Source organism: Maylandia zebra, linkage group LG9, assembly GCF_041146795.1.
Source record: "Maylandia zebra isolate NMK-2024a linkage group LG9, Mzebra_GT3a, whole genome shotgun sequence".
NCBI lineage: Eukaryota > Metazoa > Chordata > Actinopteri > Cichliformes > Cichlidae > Maylandia > Maylandia zebra.
Window position 1 is genome coordinate 12,115,841 of NC_135175.1, and position 23,690 is coordinate 12,139,530.

At 42.9% G+C, this 23,690-nt stretch overlaps 1 protein-coding gene and 1 long non-coding RNA gene across 2 annotated transcripts; both read left to right on the forward strand.

The window, feature by feature from the left end:
• The first annotated feature begins 571 nt into the window (after positions 1-571).
• Positions 572-1,514, forward strand: LOC143420257 (uncharacterized). Its single transcript, XR_013100077.1, has 3 exons — positions 572-756; positions 842-953; positions 1,034-1,514. It is a non-coding gene; the product is annotated as an uncharacterized LOC143420257 (long non-coding RNA).
• Positions 1,515-12,047: 10,533 nt separating this feature from the next.
• Positions 12,048-23,521, forward strand: LOC143412441 (DIS3-like exonuclease 1). The gene is made up of 9 exons (XM_076888015.1): positions 12,048-12,692; positions 14,712-14,804; positions 14,887-15,175; positions 17,608-17,843; positions 19,027-19,181; positions 19,357-19,535; positions 19,626-19,771; positions 20,435-20,606; positions 22,189-23,521. The coding sequence occupies exons 1-9, from the start codon at positions 12,454-12,456 to the stop codon at positions 22,504-22,506; spliced, it is 1,827 nt and encodes a 608-aa protein (XP_076744130.1). The 5' UTR covers positions 12,048-12,453; the 3' UTR covers positions 22,507-23,521.
• The last annotated feature ends 169 nt before the right edge of the window (positions 23,522-23,690 follow it).

Sequence of the window (23,690 nt, forward strand, 5' to 3'; positions counted from 1 at the left end):
TTCAGCTGAAGCCTGAGTGAGTCACTATGACGACACACGCCGTGAAGCTAACCTGCCCCCTAGCAGGTTTACTACAACTAACCCTGACTGTCTCCGCCCCTTTGTCGGAAACCTGACAGTAGGAAGTGTCGGACATGGCGTGCTCCTTCCTTGAAGAGCCAGTAGATCGTGAAGCCCAAATTCTCCGCAGAGCTCTCCGCCGGGAGAGAGTGATTAGAGCGCGTTTGGACATTTTATCATTTCCTGATGATTGTCTGTGCGAACGTTGCCGTTTCTCAGCACAATCTATAAGTTATTTGAATAACATCCTCAGGCCATATATTACGCATGTGACACATCGCGGACATCCTCTCAGTTCTGTACATATTATTTGTATTGCACTTCGTTTTTTTGCAAACAGGAGCTTTCTGTATAATATTGGTGACGCTGAGCACGTTTCCAAGGCTACCGTCTGTCGGGCAGTCAGGAATGTTACAGTTGCACTGAAACGTCTCCTGTACTCGTTTGTGGTGTTCCCCGGTCATAGACCCACAAGATTTATCAAAGAGGGATGCCACAAAGTTGTAGGTATCAGGATGACCAAAACTTAATTTATGATGTGGTGATACTTGAACTACTACTTAAATTTTACATTTATTTTCAGGGTTCCCAGGCGTGATTGGCTGTATAGATGGCACTCACATTCCAATCATTGCTCCTTCAGTAAATGAAGGAGACTATGTGAACAGGAAGTCTTTCCACAGCATTAATGTACAGGTACATAGTTCCCTGTAGCATTTCAAACTAACAAATTATTTCATCATAGTAATGGATGCTAATTTGTGTTCTCTGCACTGTGAAGATCATATATGATGCTGCCAACATTATCACAAATGTGGAAGCCAAGTGGCCAGGCTCTGTCCATGACTCACAAATATTCCGTGAATGTACACTGAGCACAAAATTTGGACATGGTGAGTTGAGAATACTTTAAAATATATAAAGACCAATTGCTTCAGGGACATTTGAACTGAAGTGTACCCTTCTGTCTTAGGAGAGTTCACTGGCTACTTGCTTGGTGATAGGGGGTATCCATGTTTACCCTATTTGCTTACCCCTTACCCTGACCCTGAACCGGGCCCACAGCAGCGATATAATCTGGCTCATTGCAGGACAAGAGCCAGAATTGAAATGACTATCGGAATGCTTAAGGCCCGGTTCCAGTGCCTGCAAAGACTCAGGGTCACCCCAGAAAGGGCATGTGACATTATTGTGGCATGTGTGATTCTTCACAACATTGCCACAATTAGAGGAGAACACTGTCCTTCTGAACCAAACATCAGCAGTGATCCAAACCATGAACATCCTGACCCTCCCACGGACATACAAGATGGAAGTGCAGTCAGAGACACCATATGTCACAATCATTTCTTTTGACCCATCACCTCAACATGTTGATAGAAGAATAAACAGATGTTTTGTTCAACTGGCTTTATTGGTCGCCTGTATTTCCTGTACACAAAGTATTAAAAGATGTACACCTCATAAAGTGTCTCTGTTGCTTCCTCCTCTGTAACAGCTGTCAATGTTTCTTCATTATTTTCCTGTAGTAAAGAAATAAACAACATTGCAGTTCTACTGTACACTCATATAATCTGTGGAGTATTACTCACAACTGCATGTTGGTCTGGCTCAACAGGAGGCTGCACCAGATGCAGTACACCATCACCATCAACTGATAGAATATGAGGTTTATACAGGTCACTTATAACTTACAAGGGACCAAATGGCAATTAACAAACATACCAATCACCTTACACTTCATTGTCATTATGCTCTCAAAGACAACCAAGACTGAGGGAAGGCAAAATCAGTCGGAAAATAACTTCACTACAAAATAATCCATTATGGTAAAGAGTTTATCAAATGAATGTGTCGCACTGCAAAGGTGACTGTGAAGAAAGGATGTATGCCCATCATGTATTATTTTGAATTTACCCCTTATGTAGGCACTTGTGTCTTGCGGGGTTATTGACTCAGAGGATGTCCCCGCAGAGATGCCTTCGGCCACAGGGCGCCCACTGTTTTGGCTGAGGGCCAACTGCTCAGCCTCTGTGAGTGGTGGTGGTGGAGGACCCCCACCTGTTTTTCGGGCCTCCGCTTTTTTTCTGTTGGCTATAACGGGCCACATTTGAGCATACAGAGTAAGCAAATATGTACTTGTAATGTGCTCAGATAATTTCAATAAGTGCTTACAGAAAGAAAATTAATGTAGCCTCTAACTGCAATTGATTTACATCGGACAAACAGACCAAGCACTATGGCTCATAATACAATTACACCTTACCTGTTTGGACTATATTTTTATATTTCATTTTTACTTGCTGCCAGGAACGTTTGGGGCCTGTTGGGTTGCACCTGCGCTCACATCACATCACAAAATAAAATGTATAAAATAACAAATAAAATAACATATGATAAAATAACGTGTTAAATGGGTGGAAATCCCTAGATCAATGTTTAAATTAACACTCACGCATTGACTCTGTCGGCTATGTTTTGCCATGCATGCTTTTGCAGCTGTGGCTGTGTTACTTTTTTCCGCGGAATTTGCATGTTATCGGCATATGCTGCCATCAGAATTTCGGCCTCAAGCGCTGTGAAATACATTGACCGTGCCTTCTTTCCCTCCGTCTCCATGGTGACTCGCTTAATCTGTGCTCCGCTTATCAGGGCTTTATGTATCCTCGTCCGCGCGCTTCACTTGGGGTTAAAGCAACTCCGCGTTGACTGAACTAATTGTTATCAGCCTTTCTGAAACCGAATATTCCGAGTTGGACAGTTCGGGGTTACTCAACCCTGCGTATCGTTTTTCACTCTGAGTTTTCTAAACCGGCTTCCTGAAACAGGGCCCTGCTCTTTATTTCTAAGCCCTTAGCCTCACTACCATCTGCATTGAATCTGCTTAGTCAATTTGGTCAGATTTCAGGGTATAAACTGAACCTTAATAAAAGTGAGCTCTTCCCGCTAAGTAGCAAAGCCAGTATGTTAGACTTCACCTGCTTGCCCTTCAGAGTTGAAAGGACAAAAATTACATATTTGGGAATCACAGTGACAAAAAAACATAAAAACCTTTTCACAGAAAATGTGAGTGCATTGCTGAACCAAGTGAAGTGGTCCCTTACCCACTGGACACCACTCTCTATGTCTCTGGTAGGACATATCAATTCAATTAAAATGACCATTCTACCCAAATTTCTATACCTTTTCCAGGCCATACCCATTTTCATTCCCAACACTTTTTTCAATAAGCTGGACTCTGTCATCTCATCTTATCTATGGCAGGGTAAACGCCCAAGGCTCAATAAGATGCATCTTCAAAAATCTAAAATTGAGGGTGGGTTTGCACTTCCCAACTTTCGTTTTTATTATTGGGCTGCTAACATACGATGTTTGGTGTTTTGGTATTTTTACCATAATCGGAGTGGTTGTCCTGACTGGGTCACTATGGAATTGCATAGTGACAACAGTATATCCTTACTAGCTGCACTTTGTTCTCCACTCCCATCCTCTTCATTCAACTTCATTCCCAACCCTGTAGTGGTGCACTCATTAAAAATATGGGGCCAGTTTAGGAAATATTTTAAACTTTGTGACTTCTCCCTCCTCAGTCCCATTGCATCTAACCATTTCTTTAAACCTTCTACCCAGGACGGTGGGTTTGCGGAGTGGCACAGAAGTGGAATAACTTGCTTTAAGGACCTATTCATAGCCAACAAACTAGCATCATTTGAACAACTTGCTAATAAATATATTCTTCCACCATCACACTTTTTCAGATACTTGCAAGTCAGGCACTTTATTTGTTCCCAGATTTCAGGCTCAAGCCCTCCACCAGAGCCTACACTACTAGAAACTATTCTACAACTCAATCCAACCAATAGAGGGCTGATTTCCTTGCTTTACAATAAAATGTTAAATTTGACACATACCTCTTCATCCAAGCTCAAGACACTGTGGGAAGAAGACTTAAACATGACAACCTCTGATGAAACATGGGCCTCTATACTCAAACATGTCAACACTACATCACTATGTGCCCGCCATTGTTTAATCCAGTTCAAAGTGGTGCATAGAGCCCATTTCTCAAAATCCAGATTATCCCGTATCTACCCTGAAATCACTCCATACTGTGACAGATGCAAAACTGCTGAAGCCTCACTGGTCCACATGTACTGGTCTTGTCCCAATCTCACTCAGTTCTGGTCAGAGGTTTTTCGTACCCTGTCCAGAATTCTCAGTGTGACGCTGGCCCCCGGCCCCCTTCTTGCTCTGTTTGGCATCAGTGGGAATGAGGTGCTTCTACCGGCCTCTAAAAAACAGGCATTATCATTCTGTTCCCTGTTGGCCAGAAGGGCAATCCTACTGAGGTGGCGGGACGCTGCCCCTCCCACTCACAAACAGTGGTTATATGACCTCATGGCCTGTCTAAAACTGGAAAAGATAAGACACTCACTTCAGAACTCCACTGGGAAATTTCAAGACATGTGGGGACCCTTCCTTGATGCTTTTCAAAATCTATAAGAATTTTTCAGCGAACTCTCTTAAGTCAGGTGTGGAAATACAGTGTGCGGGTGCAGGCAGTGACCTGGGTGGGAATGAATGGGATTGTTTTGCAGGGATTATGTTACTTTGGGATATATTATACATTTGTTTATATTCTTTTTTTTTCTCTTTCTTTCCCTTTTTTCTTTTTTTTTCTTTTATTTCACAGCCGAAGATACATTTTTGGACTCATTTCACAGCTTAAATGTACTACTTAACCTTAATGTACAGACCACCTGGGTCTGGGTGCAGTTCCCCCCTCCAGGGGCAAGGGTACCTAGACCCGGTTCGTAGAGTACGCTTGGGGAGTGTGATCGTGTGTACAGCGTCTCTTTATGTCTGTCTCCACGTTGGTTGAGTGTGGAGTAAGTGCATATGAGAGCATGAGGGTGGGAATGGATGTTTGTGTCTATATGTCAGGTTGGGTATCAGACGCCACCTCTCTGGGGACATCTCAGGCCCTCCAAGGTTTGGAGGCCTATCTCCACCCACCACCACTTCCCCTGCCAGTGGCGGACTCTCTCAGGTGTCGGTGCGTTGGTGGTTCTTTGTGTCTGGGGGTGGGCGTCCGGGTACACACCGGCTCACTCCTTGGCGGCCGCTTATCGGGGCCTGGAGCCTGGGGCTCGCTCGGGCCACTTCGGAGGTGGGGTGCCCCCGGCCTCTCGGCCTGGGGCTCGGTCACTCAGGCACAGCTGGCTGCCGGCGGAGCTCACGGGCGCGTCACTGCAACTCCCCCTGGCTTCTGCTCCGTGGCTGCTGAGTGAGCCCTCATCTGGGACTCTCCTCAGCTCTTACTGGGACAGTGGCGCGGCTGCCCCTCTGTTGGTCTTCCTTGGTCTGTTGTGTTCTGGGGGCCTCTGGATGTCTGGAGTTTTGTTCTCCTCCATACCTGCTTCATGCCCTGGTGGACGGGGCTGTGGCCCCCCCACACCCTCTAGCAGATCATTACATGGAGAAACCTTTGGAATGCAAGCATGCTGATCCACACAGGTATGCACACAGGTGTACAAACGGATATTCACAGACGCGGACTACAGCTTTCTTGGCTGCTGCCTCAAAGCACATTGTGCGCTGTCTATCTTGCGTGCTGCACAATATCGTTTATTATTTAGTATCTACTGCTAGCTAGTTTATTGTGATGGTGCCTTTTTTTATTTTTGTTGCTCTTTGTTGTTTGCTTTCTCTTCTGGTTTTTTTCTCCATACAGGTGACCCAGGTGTTTTTTTGTTTTTTTTTGTTTGTTTTTTTTCTTTCTTCCCCCCCTTCTCACCGTCTCTTCTCCCCTTTGGTTTTCTTTCTCTCCCTCTCTTTCTTTCATTCTTTCTCCCTGTCCTATCCCCCAGTCATGTCTGTCCCATTTGTAGCAACTGTAAATAAAATAAATTCATAATTATAATAAAGGTCAATCAAATGGACCAATATCGCAAGGCCATGATGATCCACTTGGTAAAATAAATCCGCTTGGCATCTTTCTTGGCCTTAAGACAACAATTCTGATGGCTATAGATCCAAACGGGACACAAAAAAAAAAAAAACCCTTAATGTACAGATCATCTGTAATCCTTCTCTTTTCTTTCTGTCTATATGTATAATATATATGTTGATGTTTATGTGTACAAAAGGAAACCTCTTAATAAAAAAGACATTGTTTAAAAAAAAAGTGGGATACTTAGATGCCGGTTAAGTGGAGCTTCCTGTTAAGCTGCGGGAAGCGCTTATAAATTAACATAAGACTTAGAAATCGGGCCGCTGTCCTGGACAGAGAACGGTCAATTGAACAGCAAGGTGGGCAAACCTGGGCTTAGAGGCTTTTAAATCTGTCGAAAAGGTAGGATGACCGATATCGGAGGCAGAGGAAGTGACGTTGAAAATGTTTGTTTTCTCTTTGATCTTTTAGTAGAATAAGCGGTTATAATGCACACTTTCTTACACATACTGAAAAAGTGCTCATGAAGAGATGATCTGTTGTGAAAGGTGACTTAGAGTGCAGTAAAAGGTCAATGCATGCACGCTTATGGTCACAGATATTACGTAGATTTATTTCTAGGGTAGAGGTGAAACATTTTGCTTTGTCTTTGCTTAGCAAGTAGTGATGCAGAAGGTGTTAAAGATATTCATGCCATGAATAAGTCGACAGGAAACATATGGAGAGTGAGACACCTACAGTGGGGCAAAAAAGTATTTAGTCAGCCACCGATTGTGCAAGTTCCCCCACCTAAAATGATGACAGAGGTCAGTAATTTGCACCAGAGGTACACTTCAACTGTGAGAGACAGAATGTGAAAAAAAAATCCATGAATCCACATGGTAGGATTTGTAAAGAATTTATTCGTAAATCAGGGTGGAAAATAAGTATTTGGTCAATAACAAAAATACAACTCAATACTTTGTAACATAACCTTTGTTGGCAATAACAGAGGTCAAACGTTTACTATAGGTCTTTACCAGGTTTGCACACACAGTAGCTGGTATTTTGGCCCATTCCTCCATGCAGATCTTCTCGAGAGCAGTGATGTTTTGGGGCTGTCGCCGAGCAACACGGACTTTCAACTCCCGCCACAGATTTTCTATGGGGTTGAGGTCTGGAGACTGGCTAGGCCACTCCAGGACTTTCAAATGCTTCTTACGGAGCCACTCCTTTGTTGCCCGTGCGGTGTGTTTTGGATCATTGTCATGTTGGAAGACCCAGCCTCGTTTCATCTTCAAAGTTCTCACTGATGGAAGGAGGTTTTGGCTCAAAATCTCACGATACATGGCCCCATTCATTCTGTCCTTAACACGGATCAGTCGTCCTGTCCCCTTGGCAGAAAAACAGCCCCATAGCATGATGTTTCCACCCCCATGCTTCACAGTAGGTATGGTGTTCTTGGGATGCAACTCAGTATTCTTCTTCCTCCAAACACGACGAGTTGAGTTTATACCAAAAAGTTCTACTTTGGTTTCATCTGACCACATGACATTCTCCCAATCCTCTGCTGTATCATCCATGTGCTCTCTGGCAAACTTCAGACGGGCCTGGACATGCACTGGCTTCAGCAGCGGAACACGTCTGGCACTGCGGGATTTGATTCCCTGCCGTTGTAGTGTGTTACTGATGGTGACCTTTGTTACTTTGGTCCCAGCTCTCTGCAGGTCATTCACCAGGTCCCCCCGTGTGGTTCTGGGATCTTTGCTCACCGTTCTCATGATCATTTTGACCCCACGGGATGAGATCTTGCGTGGAGCCCCAGATCGAGGGAGATTATCAGTGGTCTTGTATGTCTTCCATTTTCTGATGATTGCTCCCACAGTTGATTTTTTCACACCAAGCTGCTTGCCTATTGTAGATTCACTCTTCCCAGTCTGGTGCAGGTCTACAATACTTTTCCTGGTGTCCTTCGAAAGCTCTTTGGTCTTGGCCATGGCGGAGTTTGGAGTCTGACTGTTTGAGGCTGTGGACAGGTGTCTTTTATACAGATGATGAGTTCAAACAGGTGCCATTCATACAGGTAACGAGTGGGGGACAGAAAAGCTTCTTACAGAAGACGTTACAGGTCTGTGAGAGCCAGAGATTTTCCATGTTTGAGGTGACCAAATACTTATTTTCCACCCTGATTTACGAATAAATTCTTTACAAATCCTACCATGTGGATTCATGGATTTTTTTTTCACATTCTGTCTCTCACAGTTGAAGTGTACCTCTGGTGCAAATTACTGACCTCTGTCATCATTTTAGTTGGGGGAACTTGCACAATCGGTGGCTGACTAAATACTTTTTTGCCCCACTGTATTTGAGAGATTCCTTATCTATACTCTGTTTAGGGATGGGTATCGTTTAGGTTTTATCCGATACCGGTACTTTTGAAACTGTGCGGGTGCTTAAATGGTGCTCTAACCGTTGCTTCCTTCTCTCACCCCAACCGGTCGCAGCAGATGGCCCCGCCCCTCCCTGAGCCTGGTTCTGCTGGAGGTTTCTTCCTGTTAAACAGGAGTTTTTCCTTCCCACTGTTGCCAAAGTGCTGCTCATAGGGGGTCATATGATTGTTGGGTTTTTCTCTGTATCTATGAAGCGCCTTGAGGCGACTTTTGTTGTGATTTGGTGCTATATAAATAAAATTGAATTGAATTGAATTGCTTAAAGAATGGAGAACACAAACTTTGTCCAAAAACCTCTTATGTTTTTATTTTTAGCAGTCTCTTTTTTCTGCAAAATGATAACCAAGTTAGCCTTTTCTTTTGATACAACATACCTACTTTGTTTGGAACCGGTGAATAATGGAAAACATGTTTAGCTGTTTGTTTTTTTTGTAAAAAGATAACGGTGTTAGCTTTTTCTGCAGCTACAGGGCATGTATGGTATCACTCTATCAAACAAGAAGACAGTCGCATGTAACTACGACGGTGTTTGCTAGTTCACCTTACATGCATTAATGTAATAACGTGGTTAGCCTACTCAACGTAAATTACACATGAACAACATTAAGCTCCTCACACAGAGAAGAACGGTTGCTGCTGCATCATCATCCGTCTGCTACACTGGCAGGGCTAGGGGCCAGGACTCTCCTCTTCGGGTTTTTGGGGGATGTTGCTAACTCCAGGTCCAATAACAGGCAACCCACCCGCAGCAGATGTGCTCGGTGTGAAGTCTGGCAGCAAGCTATCAAATACGATGCATTTCTCTGCTTTTAAAAAAACGCTATTGCGTTGCCAGGTCTTTCATTGGATTCGAGGTGTTACTTCCTTTGCACAGTATCACAGTATCACCTTAAAGCACTTGTTGCTGCTGAGTTTGCATATTTTGCTGTGAAGTACAGCCAGACTTTTGACCGCTTTGCCTTGGACATTTAATCTGTAGCTCTGCTCTCAAAGAACATACGTACCTGGACCCGCCTACTATCCTCGGAAACGTAAAATGATTGGCTAGAATCCAAAGTGTATGACATCTCAAGAAAAAAAAAAGCCACCCGTATCCGGTATACCCGCACCCAATGTTCCCTCTAATTTTTCATGTGTCTGAGCGAACACAGAAACTCCCTGAGCGATCCCTTGGACCACTGTGAGCAACAGCAGACGTGTGCACTGTGGTGACGCCAGCATTGAATCCATGCAAGTTACATGGTTTATTAAAATAATAAAATTACAGCATTTACATTTATGTTAGACTACTTTTAATTAACTATTTTAGCCCACTTACAATGAAAATTTAAAAAAACAAAACAAAAAAATCTTGTTCATGACCTGTGTAGCATGTTAACACTATTGGAAGTAAAAATAACTTGAACTCCAATTTTGAAAACACAAGTTTCTTTGGTTGTTTTTTTCATAAAGCTCTGACTTGTATTATGAGTCTGTGGTCTGGGAGAGAGTCTGTAACTCTGTCTGCAAAATACAGTAAATAATGACCAATGTTGAGTAATTAATTATATAGTTACTTCTTCAAAAAAGTAACTGAGTTATGCAAACAACAAAGTTTTTTGCAGCTGTTTACCTAAAAATGCAGCCAAGGCGTTTTTTTAAATAAACATTTTAAATTATTTAGAGAACAATCATCAAATTGCATCAAATCTGATGCCACACAAATTATTTGTGCCACTCCAAAAATAATTTCTGTCAACTATGAGATGAAGGAGAACAACAGCCTGATACCTGCAGGCCTGACAGCAGCAGATGTGTCACTGCTGTAACACCTGTAACACTCAGCAGTCGCCTCATTGTTCTGACACACACTAAACGTCGCCACGCCGCTTTGCTCGCTAAAACACCGGTGTCGGCACATAAGGACGCTGTCAGAGCCTGTCAACGACATTGATTAGCTGCGTATATACGAATGTGAATCGCATTACTGGCTGGATCCCATACGGGAGCAGCCAGTCACTGACTAACACTGCAAAACAGACTTGTTAAAGTATTGATTTTAATTTCAATTCAGGTTAGATTTTTTTTTTTGTGCGCAACGCAGATTTTCTGTGCGCAGAGACCGTGCCAGCAGTGCGCAATTGTGCACACACACAGCTTCGAGGGAACATTGCCGGTACCCATTCCTAACTCTGTTCCACATGTGTTATGTTTCCTTCAGGATTAGCTAAATAAGAGAGGATTATTTTCCATTTATTAAACTGCATTTAGCTACTCTTTCGTATCACATTTACTTTGGGAATGCACCAATTGGTCCACATCCTGTTTATGCAGGGCCCACTTTTAAACGGTAAATTGCTGAAAATGTAGCCATATATAGCGCTTTTCTGTGTCTTGCACTCCTTTGCATAGATTGAAGCATCTGTGTGTTCCTGTTTTGTTGAGTGTATCTGTCTGTGTGGCTGTTGAAGGCTACTGAGAGTGTGACCTTCACAGTTCACCAGAGGACCATCTATTACATTTGTTAGGTTATGCGTTTTTGATATTATTGCATCCTCACTGGCACACTCAGTCCTTAGTGTGGGCTTACCCTGCTCCATACCTTGTTAAGGATAAAGAACTTACAACCTGGAAGTAGATTATATCTCCCATAGTGAGATACAGAGAATGGTTGCTTACCAGGGTAACTCTGGTTTTCTGAAACCCAGGTGATGTTTGGTTTTCACCTCCAAACAATCGCAGTCAGAGATCAGGTGAAAGAGGAAAGAGCAGAGAGCGTCAAAATAAAAGGGAAATTATGGGAGCAAACACCAGAGTTTAACAATTGTTCATCACTAAATACAGTACAGATATTTTAATAAGGAGAGGTTATTTGAAAGAATGAAATTGATTTACTGATGAACAGAATTTAAACAGGTGATTTGCCGTTAGACTCAGATGGCCTATCTCAGCGGAACAGAACCCCGTCTGTGAAAAGGATTAGAGCAGGAGCCCCGAGAGCCTGGAAGCTGGTGGTGGAATGGTTGAATGGAGCATGAGTGATGAGATGAGGCGTGTACAAGGAAGAATAACCGAGGACACAGCATGAATGCTGATTGGCCTGGAGAAGGTGATTGGACTAGACCACTTCAGGAACGCCTTTAGCCACACCTCACCAGGTGTAGACAATCGGCAGTTAAACCTAGGCAACACCTGAAGACAACTGCATTTCCACTGTAAGGAGTGTAAGGGTTGCAATGGGCTGTAACAAAGGACAAGCACAGATGAGTCCACTATCATAGACTGGAACATCATTCATAACTTTTTATGTTATAAAGGGGGTGGCAGTAGAGCTTCTGTGATTGGTCACATCAGAGAGTGCTTGGTTATCAGAGAGTTACCATAGTAACCAAAGGTTTTAAAGATTGCAATATAGCTATTGTTGTCCAGAGGGGCCGATGGTGCGATATGGCAGCCTCGCTTCTGTCAGTCTGCCCCAGGGCAGCTGTGGCTACAACTGTAGCTGCCTCCACCAGTGTGTGAATGTGAGAGTGAATGAATAGTGGCATTGTAAAGCGCTTTGGGTGCCTTGGAAAGCGCTATATAAATCCAATCCATTATTATTATTATTATTATTATTATCAAATCAACAAAATATTAAAGAATCATTAAATATGTGGAATAGTTCATTCTTTCCTTTTTTCATCAGTGGTTTACACACTGGCTTGCAGGCAAAATGTCACTGGTTCGATTGCAACCGGAGATACAAATCAGGGTTGTGCCTGGAAGGGCATCTGGTATAAAACTCTGCCGTATCAAAAGATGCTGAGCTATCAGGTGTGGTGACCCCTTGTGACAAGGGAGCAACTGAAAGTGAAACACTGTTTTGCTTTGTCTTTGTGTAAAGTGTCCTTGAGTGTTTTGAAAGGCGCTTAATAAAATGTATTATTATTATTATTAATGTTTTGTATAGAATCATAACAAAATGTGAAAAGTTCAAAAGACTATGCGGCTGTTTAGCTGTGCCTGTCCGTCTGCCATCAGCTGAGAGAGATGCCGGTCAACTCTCTGGAGAAGCCGTGGACGGTAGACCCCTCTGAGGTGGCAGAGCGGCGGGATCTTAGGGACAGTCGCCTGGTGTTCAGCATCGATCCACGCGGCTGTGAAGATGTAGACGACACGCTGTCTGTACACAAGCTCCCCAACAGAAGGCTGGAGCTGGGAGTTCACATTGCTGATGTCACTCACTTTGTCAAAGAGGGTTCGCTCACAGACTTGGAGGCACGTTCAAGGTGAGGAACTGGTTGGAGTGGTTGGGTAGAGTAGGTGGGATATAAAAGGATAAAAGAAAATTACAGCATCTTGCATAAGTGTTCAGAGGAACTTTCAGAAGTACAAAGAGGCAAGAAAGTTGTTGCCTGAATTAATGTTGCATCAGCAGCATGCCTTGTAGCGCAATTATAAATAACACAGAGGGCCACCTTAAATAAGGCTCGTGTCTGATGTGAAGCATTAAGCCTTAAATGTCTATCATTTAATCACATGTAGAAGGACTTCACAGGGTCCATGATGGCTTTGAAAGTATCACTGGCACCAGGAATTGAACCAATGGTCAGCACGTTGTTGGTTCAATCCCTGATGCCTTCGGGCTTCATGTTAAAGTCACCTTGCACAAAATACTTAACCCCCAAATTTCCCTGGATGCATCCGTTAGTGTGAGTGTGCATGTGAGAGAAAATGCTTAAAGGTATAGACTAACGCGCTGTATGAATATGTGTGCGAATGGACGAATGCTGGTCGTGCTAAAAGGTGGTTGGGGTTCTCACAGTAGAGAACTGCTACACACAGAACACAGTGGTCCATGTTGTTACAAAGAACTTGTGCTCATTTTGAGTACGATGCCATTAACAGGACAGGGGAATGTTTCCGCTGTGGGAAAGCCTGAGTGATTTTCACTGTGGCCTTCATAAACATATATTACTACGGGACATGGCAGCCATACTTGTACACAACATTCAACCAGAAGGTCATGCAGCAAAAAAAGGAAAAATGAGTCCGCTTCCAACTAAATTCGTTTTATTCTACTGAGTGGTAGAAGTAAAGAACAGTGTGTCACACATCATTTGTTTTCAGATCCCCTTTGTACAGTTACGGGTGTCAGGAAAACACCGGAGGTCACATGATGGCATGTGACCTTGAGTACCTGATGTTAATGGTTTGTCTATAATTGGCTTTCAGTGCATCTTATTAATAAAGAGGATGATGATACAAGACAGTTGAACCACAGTAATAGAACAAGAAGATATTCATCTGTGTTTATGTCCAGATATATGCACATGTTCTGATTTATTTATTTATTTTGTGCTGTATTGTACAAATGAATAAAACTGAGTTTAAAATATCTGCAGTAAATGAAGTGAAGGTCGGGGCTGCAAAAGTAATGCTTGCACTTGATCTCCACAAATTTTCCTTCCTGGGAACATGCAGCGATGACACCATGTGACAGGGAAGCAGCCCAAAAAAATTTGTGTCACAGCTGAACGGCCGACAAATCTGCAGCAAATGCATTCTGCTGTCATCTCGGTGTAATCTCGCTATAATCCAAAATCTCTACGGAATTCTTTCAGCACCTTGTTGAGTCTTGGAAGTGAAGAAAGGAGTGTTCAGAAGGCAGAAGTGTCTAACCCAGTGCTAATAAAATGTATCTGATAAAGTGTAGTCTGCAGATAAATTAGTAAGAAGGTCCATGAAGTGCATGTCGTTTTTTAAAGGCAGCAGCAGCAGCAGCAGCAGCATGTACAGAAGATGATTGAGAGCCGAGTGAGGAGAGAAACTCCGTGTAGACTGTTAACAACGTGCACTTATAAAATAATACTGAAATCTTACTATATATTTTTTATGTTGTGATTTTTAATGTAGTTTTGGTCCTCTGCTTTCTCTCTGACTTACTCTAAAATTCCATTTTACATTTCATAGCTGTCCACAAAGCAGCGTGCAGATCACCCACCTGTCCAGCTCGCCTCCACACTTTAAAGAAGTAAATTAAAATCTCATGATTGTGGTTTGAAGCCTTAAATTCTATTTCAGAAAATGGGGAATATTTATTAAATCATAAGAAAAACATTTTGCTTATTTATTTCATCCTTCCTGACTTATTAATAAACAGAAGGATGAAAATGACAAAGGTGGAACAAACTCTGAATATTTAGTACTTATTTTCAAATTATGTCTCACTTTTGATTAGAAAGAAGATGATAAAGCTGCTGCTTTGATCTCATTGCCTTTTTATATTTATTATGTCACTTCTTAAGGGCTACAACCTACTACCTGGCAGACCGCAGGTACGACATGCTGCCTGCTATTCTCAGCGCAGACCTTTGCTCACTGCTGGGAGGTGCTGACAGGTTAGTAGACTTCCCATCACACGTTTCATTTTCATATGCTTAAAATGCATGCTAGTTGTGTAACTGACACTTTCAAATTCAGGTATGCAATGAGCGTGCTTTGGGAGCTTGACGCAGAATCCCTTGAAGTCCAAGAGGTCTGGTATGGTCGTACACTCATCCGCTCCTCCTATCAGCTCCACTACGAGCTGGCTCAGGCGCTCCTCAACGGAGAACAGGTTGAGGTAGCGGAACTGGCCAACCTGGGTCCTCAGGAAAAGGGTTCTAAGCTAGCTCAACTCACTGAGGCACTTGAGATGCTCACACATGTAGCCAGACATCTTCGGGCAAAGAGGGACAGAGGAGGAGCGCTGGAGCTGGAAGGAGTGGAGGTATGATTGGTTTCTTGTATCTTCATAGAGTATTTTGTGTGTTTTGGTAATGTGTGTACTTAACAGTAAGACTATATAAATAAAGACTGCAAACATTTAAGGTTCATGTTCTTAATTGAAAGCGTAAGCATGTTATAGCTGAGTGTCTAACCCTAACACATCGTCACTACTGACGTCTAACATACGACACAAAATGATTCAATGAATCTGAAGTGAATCAAACAAAGTAAACCGTGCACATAGCTTCAGTGGAGAGAAATCCATTCTGCACATTAAAAACTGGAACCACTATCTTTCTCGCACATTTCAGCTGCAGAAGATTCTCCCTTCTAAGCTTCTGTCTAAGTGAAAGTTTGACTTAACCTCTGTGTTTGGTCATTTTGTCAGATGACATCATGGTTAGAAAATTCAGTATCAGTCACCCCGAAACACTTCATACAGCCGAGGGGAGGAAATCAGGTCAAAAGACACCTGTGGAAAAGGGCCAGGGATTAATGATAACTAATGATTAAATGGAGATTGGTCTATAAACATGTAGTCAGTGATAATGATGACAAAGAGGTGATGATGATGTTCGGCGTCATCATGAGAATCCCCCAGCTGCCACGGTCTATTGCAGCATAACTAAGGGAGGATTCAGGGTCACCTGGTCCAGCCCTAACTATATGCTTTAGCAAAAAGGAAAGTTTGAAGCCTAATCTTAAAAGTAGAGATAGTGTCTGTCTCCTGAATCCAAACTGGAAGCTGGTTCCACAGAAGAGGGGCCTGAAAACTGAAGGCTCTGCCTCCCATTCTACTTTTAAATACTCTAGGAACAACAAGTAGGCCTGCAGAGCGAGAGCGAAGTGCTCTAATAGGGTGATATGGTACTACAAGGTCATTAAGATAAGATGGGGCCTGATTATTTAAGACCTTGTATGTGAGGAGCAGGATTTTGAATTCTGGATTTAACAGGAAGCCAATGAAGGGAATCTGCTCTCTCTTTCTAGTCCCTGTCAGGACTCTTGCTGCAGCATTTTGGATCAGCTGAAGGCTTTTCAGCGAGTTTTTTGGACATCCTGATAATAATGAATTACAGTCGTCCAGCCTGGAAGTAATAAATGCATGAACTAGTTTTTCAGCGTCACTCTGAGACAGGATATTTCTAACTTTAGAGATGTTGCACAAATGGAAGAACGCAGTCTTACATATTTGTTTAATATGTGCATTGAAGGACATGTCCTGGTCAAACATGACTCCAAGGTTCCTCACAGCGTTACTGGAGGCCAAGGTAATGCCATCCAGAGTAAGAATCTGCTTAGATACCATATTTCTAACATGTTCAGGACTCAGTACAATAACTGAATGAATTTAGACGCAGGAGTCTTCCAGGTCTTTATGTTTAGTTTGGTTTTTTGCTGTGTTATTTACAGAATTACAGATGGATACCATATATTTCTTTTCATCGATAATAAATTATAGTACGGTCTAATAGAGACGTTATTTTTAAAATCAGGCGTCTAAGCAGAACACGTTCCTCAGCAGAAAACATTTTATCAGAAAGTCATTTCAGTGAGAATATTGGAATAAAGAAACCAAGCACTCCACTGTGAAACCACTGACAGTTTTCACATTAGATCACAGCCATTTATCTACAGCGGCTGGTCGGCCATCTGTTAAAACCTCATATGGACAATTCCTGTTGTTCTATAAGATGCTCTCTAATAGGATGTCTTGGATTTATTTATTATTCAGTTATTGCATTCCTGTTATGGCTGTACGCACACAGAATATTGATATGAAGTAAAAATGATTCTCTCGGGTTGCTTCTGGGATAGTGGAAAAACCAATATATTTCTAAAAGTGTGTTTAATGATTGAGCTGCCACCCAAAAATCAAGTTCTTATCTTGACAAAGCTGGATTATTGACCGCTGGTGAAACATCAGTTGTCCTGAAGGATAAGGACAACAGATGTTTCATCTTGATCTATTATATAAAACGGCCAAAACTGTGTTCAAATCCAAACTTTCTGGCTTCTTTTGGTTCCTGCTGAAGTGCTTTGGGTCCCCTCAGTTCATCCTTAGTCTGAGAAAAGTTTTGTTCTCTCTTTAAGGCACATTTCCTTTGAGCTAACTTAAACTCTGATTGGCTGTCCACTATAAACAAAAAGCATGAACAGCAGATCGGTGGAGTTTCTGTGCCCATGAGCAGAGCTGTGTGCCTGTTAGGGATATGTGTTCTTACTGGTATGATAGAGAGCTGAACGTAGGAAAGACAGTAGACTGTTTTCAGGTTGAGATTCATTCACATTTGGTTCTCCGTGCAGCATTTGTTCCGGTGGAATGGTGCATGTTCAACTGAGTTAAAGTAAACTGTAGTAAAATGTGGCCCACTGATGCATTTTCATATTCTTTTTCATTGAAGTCACGTTAGAAGCATTTTCCCTTTTCAGGTGGGTGCCCAGCTGGATGAGGAGAGGAACATTACGGCCCTGGTCCCTCGTCAGCCCCTGGAGGTCCATGAGACCGTGGCAGAGTGCATGATTTACGCCAACCACTGGGTGGCCCGCAAGATCCAGGAAGCTTTCCCCAACCAGGCCCTTCTAAGGTGTCACCCACCACCACAACAGGAGCTATTCAACCAGCTGGTGGACACTGCAAAGGCCAAAGGTTTCACCATTGACACCAGGTAATGTTTTTGACTGTTCAGTATAGAAACTGAGGAAATGCATATTGTAGTCCAACGCACATCATGTTCAGACACACAAGTGTGTGAACCTGAAATGTTTGATAACACGGGGACACACTCAGGTGTCACATGAGCAGTCAGACAAGAAGAAGACATGTTCCTTCAGCTCAGGTTGAGGTTGAAGCCAAATATGCTTCCAAACCAAAGACTAGAACATATGATGAAGCATATCTTGCCTTTGGCTTCAGCTTCACAACAGCTGTCGTGGCAAGGTCGGTCTCCCCGACAGAATTAGTTTCCCCTGCGTCGGGAGCACACGCTGGGCTGTCCAAATCACGGACAAACAGGATCCCACATTCTTGATTTTCAGTTCACAAACACTTCTTATAACGACTAACTACTCCTGAAACTTTGGAGGTTTTAGCTCTTTACACAGTAAAGTTACAGGATAAATATAATTATCAGGCAAAATGTCCTTCGTTTGTTAAAATAATCCCGTCTGATACCACGAGAGGACAATAAATATTTCATTTTCTGTTGTAACCCTTAAACTGAATGGTAATGTAACGACATTCAGGTTTCACTTTTTTACAAAACTAAAACATCACTACTTCCACGTCTGACTGTTTGTAATGGAGGCGGCGTAACCTGGATCCACACTCCGTGCCCAGCGAACGCTCGCCACGCAGGGGGAACACATGCTGTCGGCGATGCCGACCTCGGCACAACGCTGATCCTGCCGCAGTTTGTTCCCCGGTTCAAATCCCGGACAAACAGGATCCCACAGCTGTTTATGCTTTTAAACCCGTTTTGCACAGAGAGCAGTGTTGAATATTCTCACACGGGAACAAAACAAACAACTCAAATAATTAAAGATGGTTTGTTTTTCTGTTTTTTAAAAGAGGCAGTGATTTATTTAATTACAACCTGTAATCTATTACAGTTAACTTTTATTTGTTTAACTGTTTACAAAAGGTCTGAGGATCTGAGGCGTGGAATGAACTGCAATGGAGTTTGAAAACAAAATATGAATGTGCGGTTGGAGGATTGTGGGGGGGGGGGGTTAAACCAACAGCAGAACCGGTCCCAGGACAAGAGACATGGTGATGCAAGTAGCTTTGTGTCACTGACTGCTGAGATGAGAGGCCTCACTCATCCCTGGTTTCTGGCTCTGTTCCTTCAGGTCCAACAAGGCTTTAGCTGCCTCACTGGACCGAGCTGTGGACCCACAGGACCCCTTGGTGAACAGGTTGTTCAGAATGATGGCCACCACTGCTATGTCACAGGCTCTGTACTTCTCCACTGGTGCTCATCCTCAAGACCAATACTACCATTATGGTACGATACCGCTGCACAGCTTTTATTGGCTGCACTAGAGTTTCAGTGTGACTGTGGGTCAGTCCATCCATCACACGTCTGCACACACTTGTCCAACGTCTGTTGTTTGTGAAGAATTATTCGACTGAGAACTAGAAAGAAGGCTAACGTGCTGATATTTGCTTCGTTGTCGTAGGTCTGGCTCTGGATCGCTACACACACTTTACCTCACCCATCCGTCGGTACGCAGACATTGTCGTGCACCGCCTTCTTACCGCAGCCCTGCACATGCAGAGGGGCGTTGTATCTGGTAAAGCACCAGCCAGTAACAAAGAAGTGGAGGAAATGGCTCACCATGTCAACAGCAAGAACAGGGTCAGGGGTGTTTTATTGTTTGTGTTTTTCAATGATTCACCTCTTACTCTATTAACAGAAGCTGTGCTGACGTCTGTGTTTCATTTGCAGGCAGCACAGGCAGCCCAAATGCGATCCACAGCACTGTTTCAGTGTCTGTTTTTCAGAGAACGAGACCCTCAGACAGACCCGTGCTGTGTGGCTGACGCTGTTGTCTACTCCATTCGAGACAACGGTGTCTTGGTGTTTATCCCAGAGTAAGAACCTTCAGTCCTGTGTTTTGTTCTGCAGTCTTCTTCTTTTCCTTTGTTTAATGGAGCTGTACAGCAGCTCACAGACGGCCAACCACTCGTGTATTTTTAATAGACGAATTCAAAGTTTATGACAATGAATGAATTTGTTGGAAGATGTAATTGCACGCTAATCAATGTATATTTAACAGTATACACGCTAGTTTTATTTTCTCTTAAAAAACCTCAAAATGAGTTTTAAATTGTATAAATTTACTAAACTAATTCCTTAAACATTTATTGTGAGCAGGGAAAATCGGCTAAAACCCCGAATCTTTTCTCTACCAGGCTTTAAATAAGTTAATTGCATTGCTGAAGTTGAGTCTGTGGGGAGGGACGGTGCTTTGGAGCCAGCCTTGTGTTTGTGGCACTTCTACGTTAGCTTAGCTAACCTCTGGAGGTTGCTGCTTGTTTATTGCAAGGAAAGTGTAATTTAATAACATCAGTGTTCTCCATGCTTGTGGTGTTACAGGGATATGCAATATTAACAGTTTATTAAAATGTAACCTGTGGTCATTTTGAGAAGGCTGTAGAATCCATGTAATGATTAAAATCACAGGGCGCAAAGCAGGTTGAGTAATATCACTGAGTAAGTAAGGCTGCCTCTGACCACAGCCATGTTGTTCACAGGTATGGTGTGAGGGGGCCTGTGTATCTGAAGAACAAAGAGGGCCTGGTGGTGGTAGCGGGACAGGACGGCAGCTGTGATTGGCAGGGTGGCACTGTGCGAAAATACCCGGACCGCATTACCACCACCTCCAGCTGTGGCACCTCCACCTTCAAACTGTTTGACCACATCACCGTAAGTCACAGAAAACGCTAATCAATCATTTTAGAAGGTTTCCAGCAATGCAGCGCCTAAAGGCGACGATTCCAAATATATATGCATGAGTGTATATGAATCACAGGTTCATACGACTACTGGATCTTTTGTGGTCCAACATTAAGAGACGTTTTATGATCTTGTTGTGATAAAGTGTTGTGTGGTTGCTGCTTTGTTAGCTAATCTCAAGGTAACAAAACGTCAGTAAGATGAATGAGACGAAAATGATTCCTGAAAATAAATCATTTAAAGTTATTCAGTTTATTGTTTTTAAATATTATATGAAAACAAAAACATAAGTGTGGGGGGGGGGGGGGGGGGGGGGGGAGGCTCTCCTCCAAGACAAGAAATGTAATGCTTCCAGTTTGTGGCGTTTCTACACAAACCTTTTTGTAAAGGGAGATAAAAAATGACAGTGGGCGGTAATTGTTTTCACATAAACGCCTTTAAACGCTGCACGGTCGCACTCTCTCTCTCGCACTCGATAAATGATCCATTGTTGCTCTGCACACGTTTGTTACCACAAACGTCGCATGCACTTATGTCATTGTCATGAGACACTCTTGCAAACAAACTCACGGTTTAGTAACACAGTAGAGCAGCGTGTTTACGGGACAGTAACAGTAATCTAATTACCTTTTTTGCAACAGTAATCCCTTACTTTACTCGTTACTTGAAAAAAGTAATCTAATTATGCGTTGCTGCCCATCACTGGCGTCAAGTTATATTAAGTTCAGGCATGTTACACACGATGATTGTGAGGAATAAGTGCATGTGATTTAAGCAAAAAGAGCAGGAAACATTACCCTAAGGTTAGCTAACAAAAAGAAACTGAAGTAACGGTGTGTTATTCTCACATCTTTGGCTTTAAGACATGAAAAAGTGACAGAGTACTGCTGCTTCCACTGTTATCAACATCTTTTCTTTCTTTCATGGACTTATCCTGGGGTCATAAATGTCAAAGGGCAAAGGCAATGCTAACAACATAGCTTACTGATGGATGATGATGGATGACACATGTGGCCAAAACAAGATAGAAAGAAACATTAGCCCAAACACAAGTTGTCCACCACAGCATTGACTGCTGTCAAGCTATGATCATATCAAACAAAGAGATGATGATGATATTCAACAAACAAATCAACAAAACAACAACCTCACTGTGACACTTGACCGAGGTCACAGTGTTAATGAATGTTTTTCTCCCCCTCTGCTCCAGTCTCCACGTCGTGTGAATGTTAGAAAGCACAGTAAAGAAAGTTCGTGTACGGATGGATGAACGTTTGTTACATTGGATACGTGTGTGTAACATACGTATCCAATTTATCCTATTTATGAACAAAATTGTGGCACAGTCGGAAACTTCTCCACTCTACACCACTGTCTACTTAGCTGTGACGCTGCGCACAGTGCTGAGAGGACTGCTGTTATATATTACGTCACAAACCTTAAGTGGGCCTGTCTTTGCATAGCATTCCATTAGACTATTTTCAGTAGGTGCCATTACTGTGTAGTGATCGAACTGAGGAATACTGTGACTTACGTTCTCTGCTCTCTTCAGGTTCGTATTTCTGTCCACTCTTCAACTTGCCACGCTGACCGTCTAAACCTCGAGGTCATCAGCAACAAGCCTCACCACAGTGCCAAGTCCCAGCAGCCCAGCCCTCAGGGCCGCAGTCAGCTGGTCAAAGAGGTGGTGCGTCAGAATGAAGAGGCGCTGGCTCAGGAGAAGACAGCCCGGCGCCCCAAACTCTCCAAAGAGGAAAGAGAGTTTCGTCAGAGCAAAACTCCCAGTCTGTACTCTATTCTGGAAGAAATCAGAGAGTTGGCTCTGATGGATCTGGAAAGGGCTTCACGCCTCCCGGCAACAACAGCATAGAAACGCTGTAGCCCAGCTTTACCTCCAAGCAGACACTTGTGAGAACTGCACGCTGTGCGCTAACAGAACGGTGATCATTGAAGATCACTCGTGCTGAGTCATCCAGGTCATTCTTGTAGCTCCAGATTGTGTGTGGACAAACCACACGAGTGTGTGAAGTCACAGGAAAGCAAACACAATATTAAGTAAAAACATGTCCCGCCATCTTTTTAGAAACCAGAGTCAAACCGAATCAGTGGATACGTTTTGTAAAAGTTAGTTTTTAAAATCACATCAAGTTAAACTTAGTTGTAAGGAGGATAGGGAACGTGTTAATGCCAGTGAAGTGTCAGCAGTTACTTTGACAAGACCTAGTACTCACTGCAAATGTGGTTCAATCCTGCAGGAAACTAGTCAACTGCAGCAGGTTAAAGAAGTCTGGTAACAAAAGGCTTTTCTCTCAGCACCAGTGATCTCAATATCTCACTGGTGGGATCAATGTCTTGTGTAAATTAAATGTCTTGTGTTATAGAACCATTTTTGGTGAGTTCACACATATTGTACTACCTGTGACCACTTCATACAAAACCCAGCACGAGTATTGTTCTGGAGATGATAAAACGTCCACTCGTCCATTTTCTTCTGCACGTCCTGGAATCTGTCCCAGCTGTCATAGGGTGAGAGGCAGGATACGCCCTGGACAGGTCACCGGACTGATAAAACTTCATGTCACTCATTAGCAGACTTTAAAATAAACCCGTAGAGTAATGAAATACACCTGAGGTTGGTTGTGTTGGAAGTGATGTATAAAACTAGGATGTATTTATCTTATAGTTTGTATATCAAGAGCCTGTATAGAAGACACCAACACCAAGGACATTTTTATTGTTTGAACTGGTAAATAATCAGAAGCGTTTTTTGGTTTGTGGATTTTAAGATCGTTTTCTAGAACTACCAACAGAAATATGAACTGTACATAACTATTTCAATATGTGTGCAGTGGCCTGTAATTAAAAATGGTGTTTTCATTAGCGCAGATGGAGCCACTTCATCGTGTTGCGTTTCATGTCCCTGCAGTAGCTTAAGAAAGAACTGTTCATAATTGAACGAGCACTTAATGCTTGGAAGAGGGTGATGGTCAGTTGACAGCTCACATACTACACACACACAGAGGCCTTTTATAGAAACATGTTTGCAACCAAAAT

Excerpts from the sequence above, each read along its gene's own strand:
- LOC143412441 (XM_076888015.1), top strand. The coding sequence starts at position 12,454 with ATGCCGGTCAACTCTCTGGAGAAGCCGTGGACGGTAGACCCCTCTGAG. Across the intron at positions 14,805-14,886 it reads CTGCTGGGAGGTGCTGACAG|GTATGCAATGAGCGTGCTTT; the intron begins GTTAGTAGACTT and ends TTTCAAATTCAG. Across the intron at positions 20,607-22,188 it reads AACTGTTTGACCACATCACC|GTTCGTATTTCTGTCCACTC; the intron begins GTAAGTCACAGA and ends TGCTCTCTTCAG.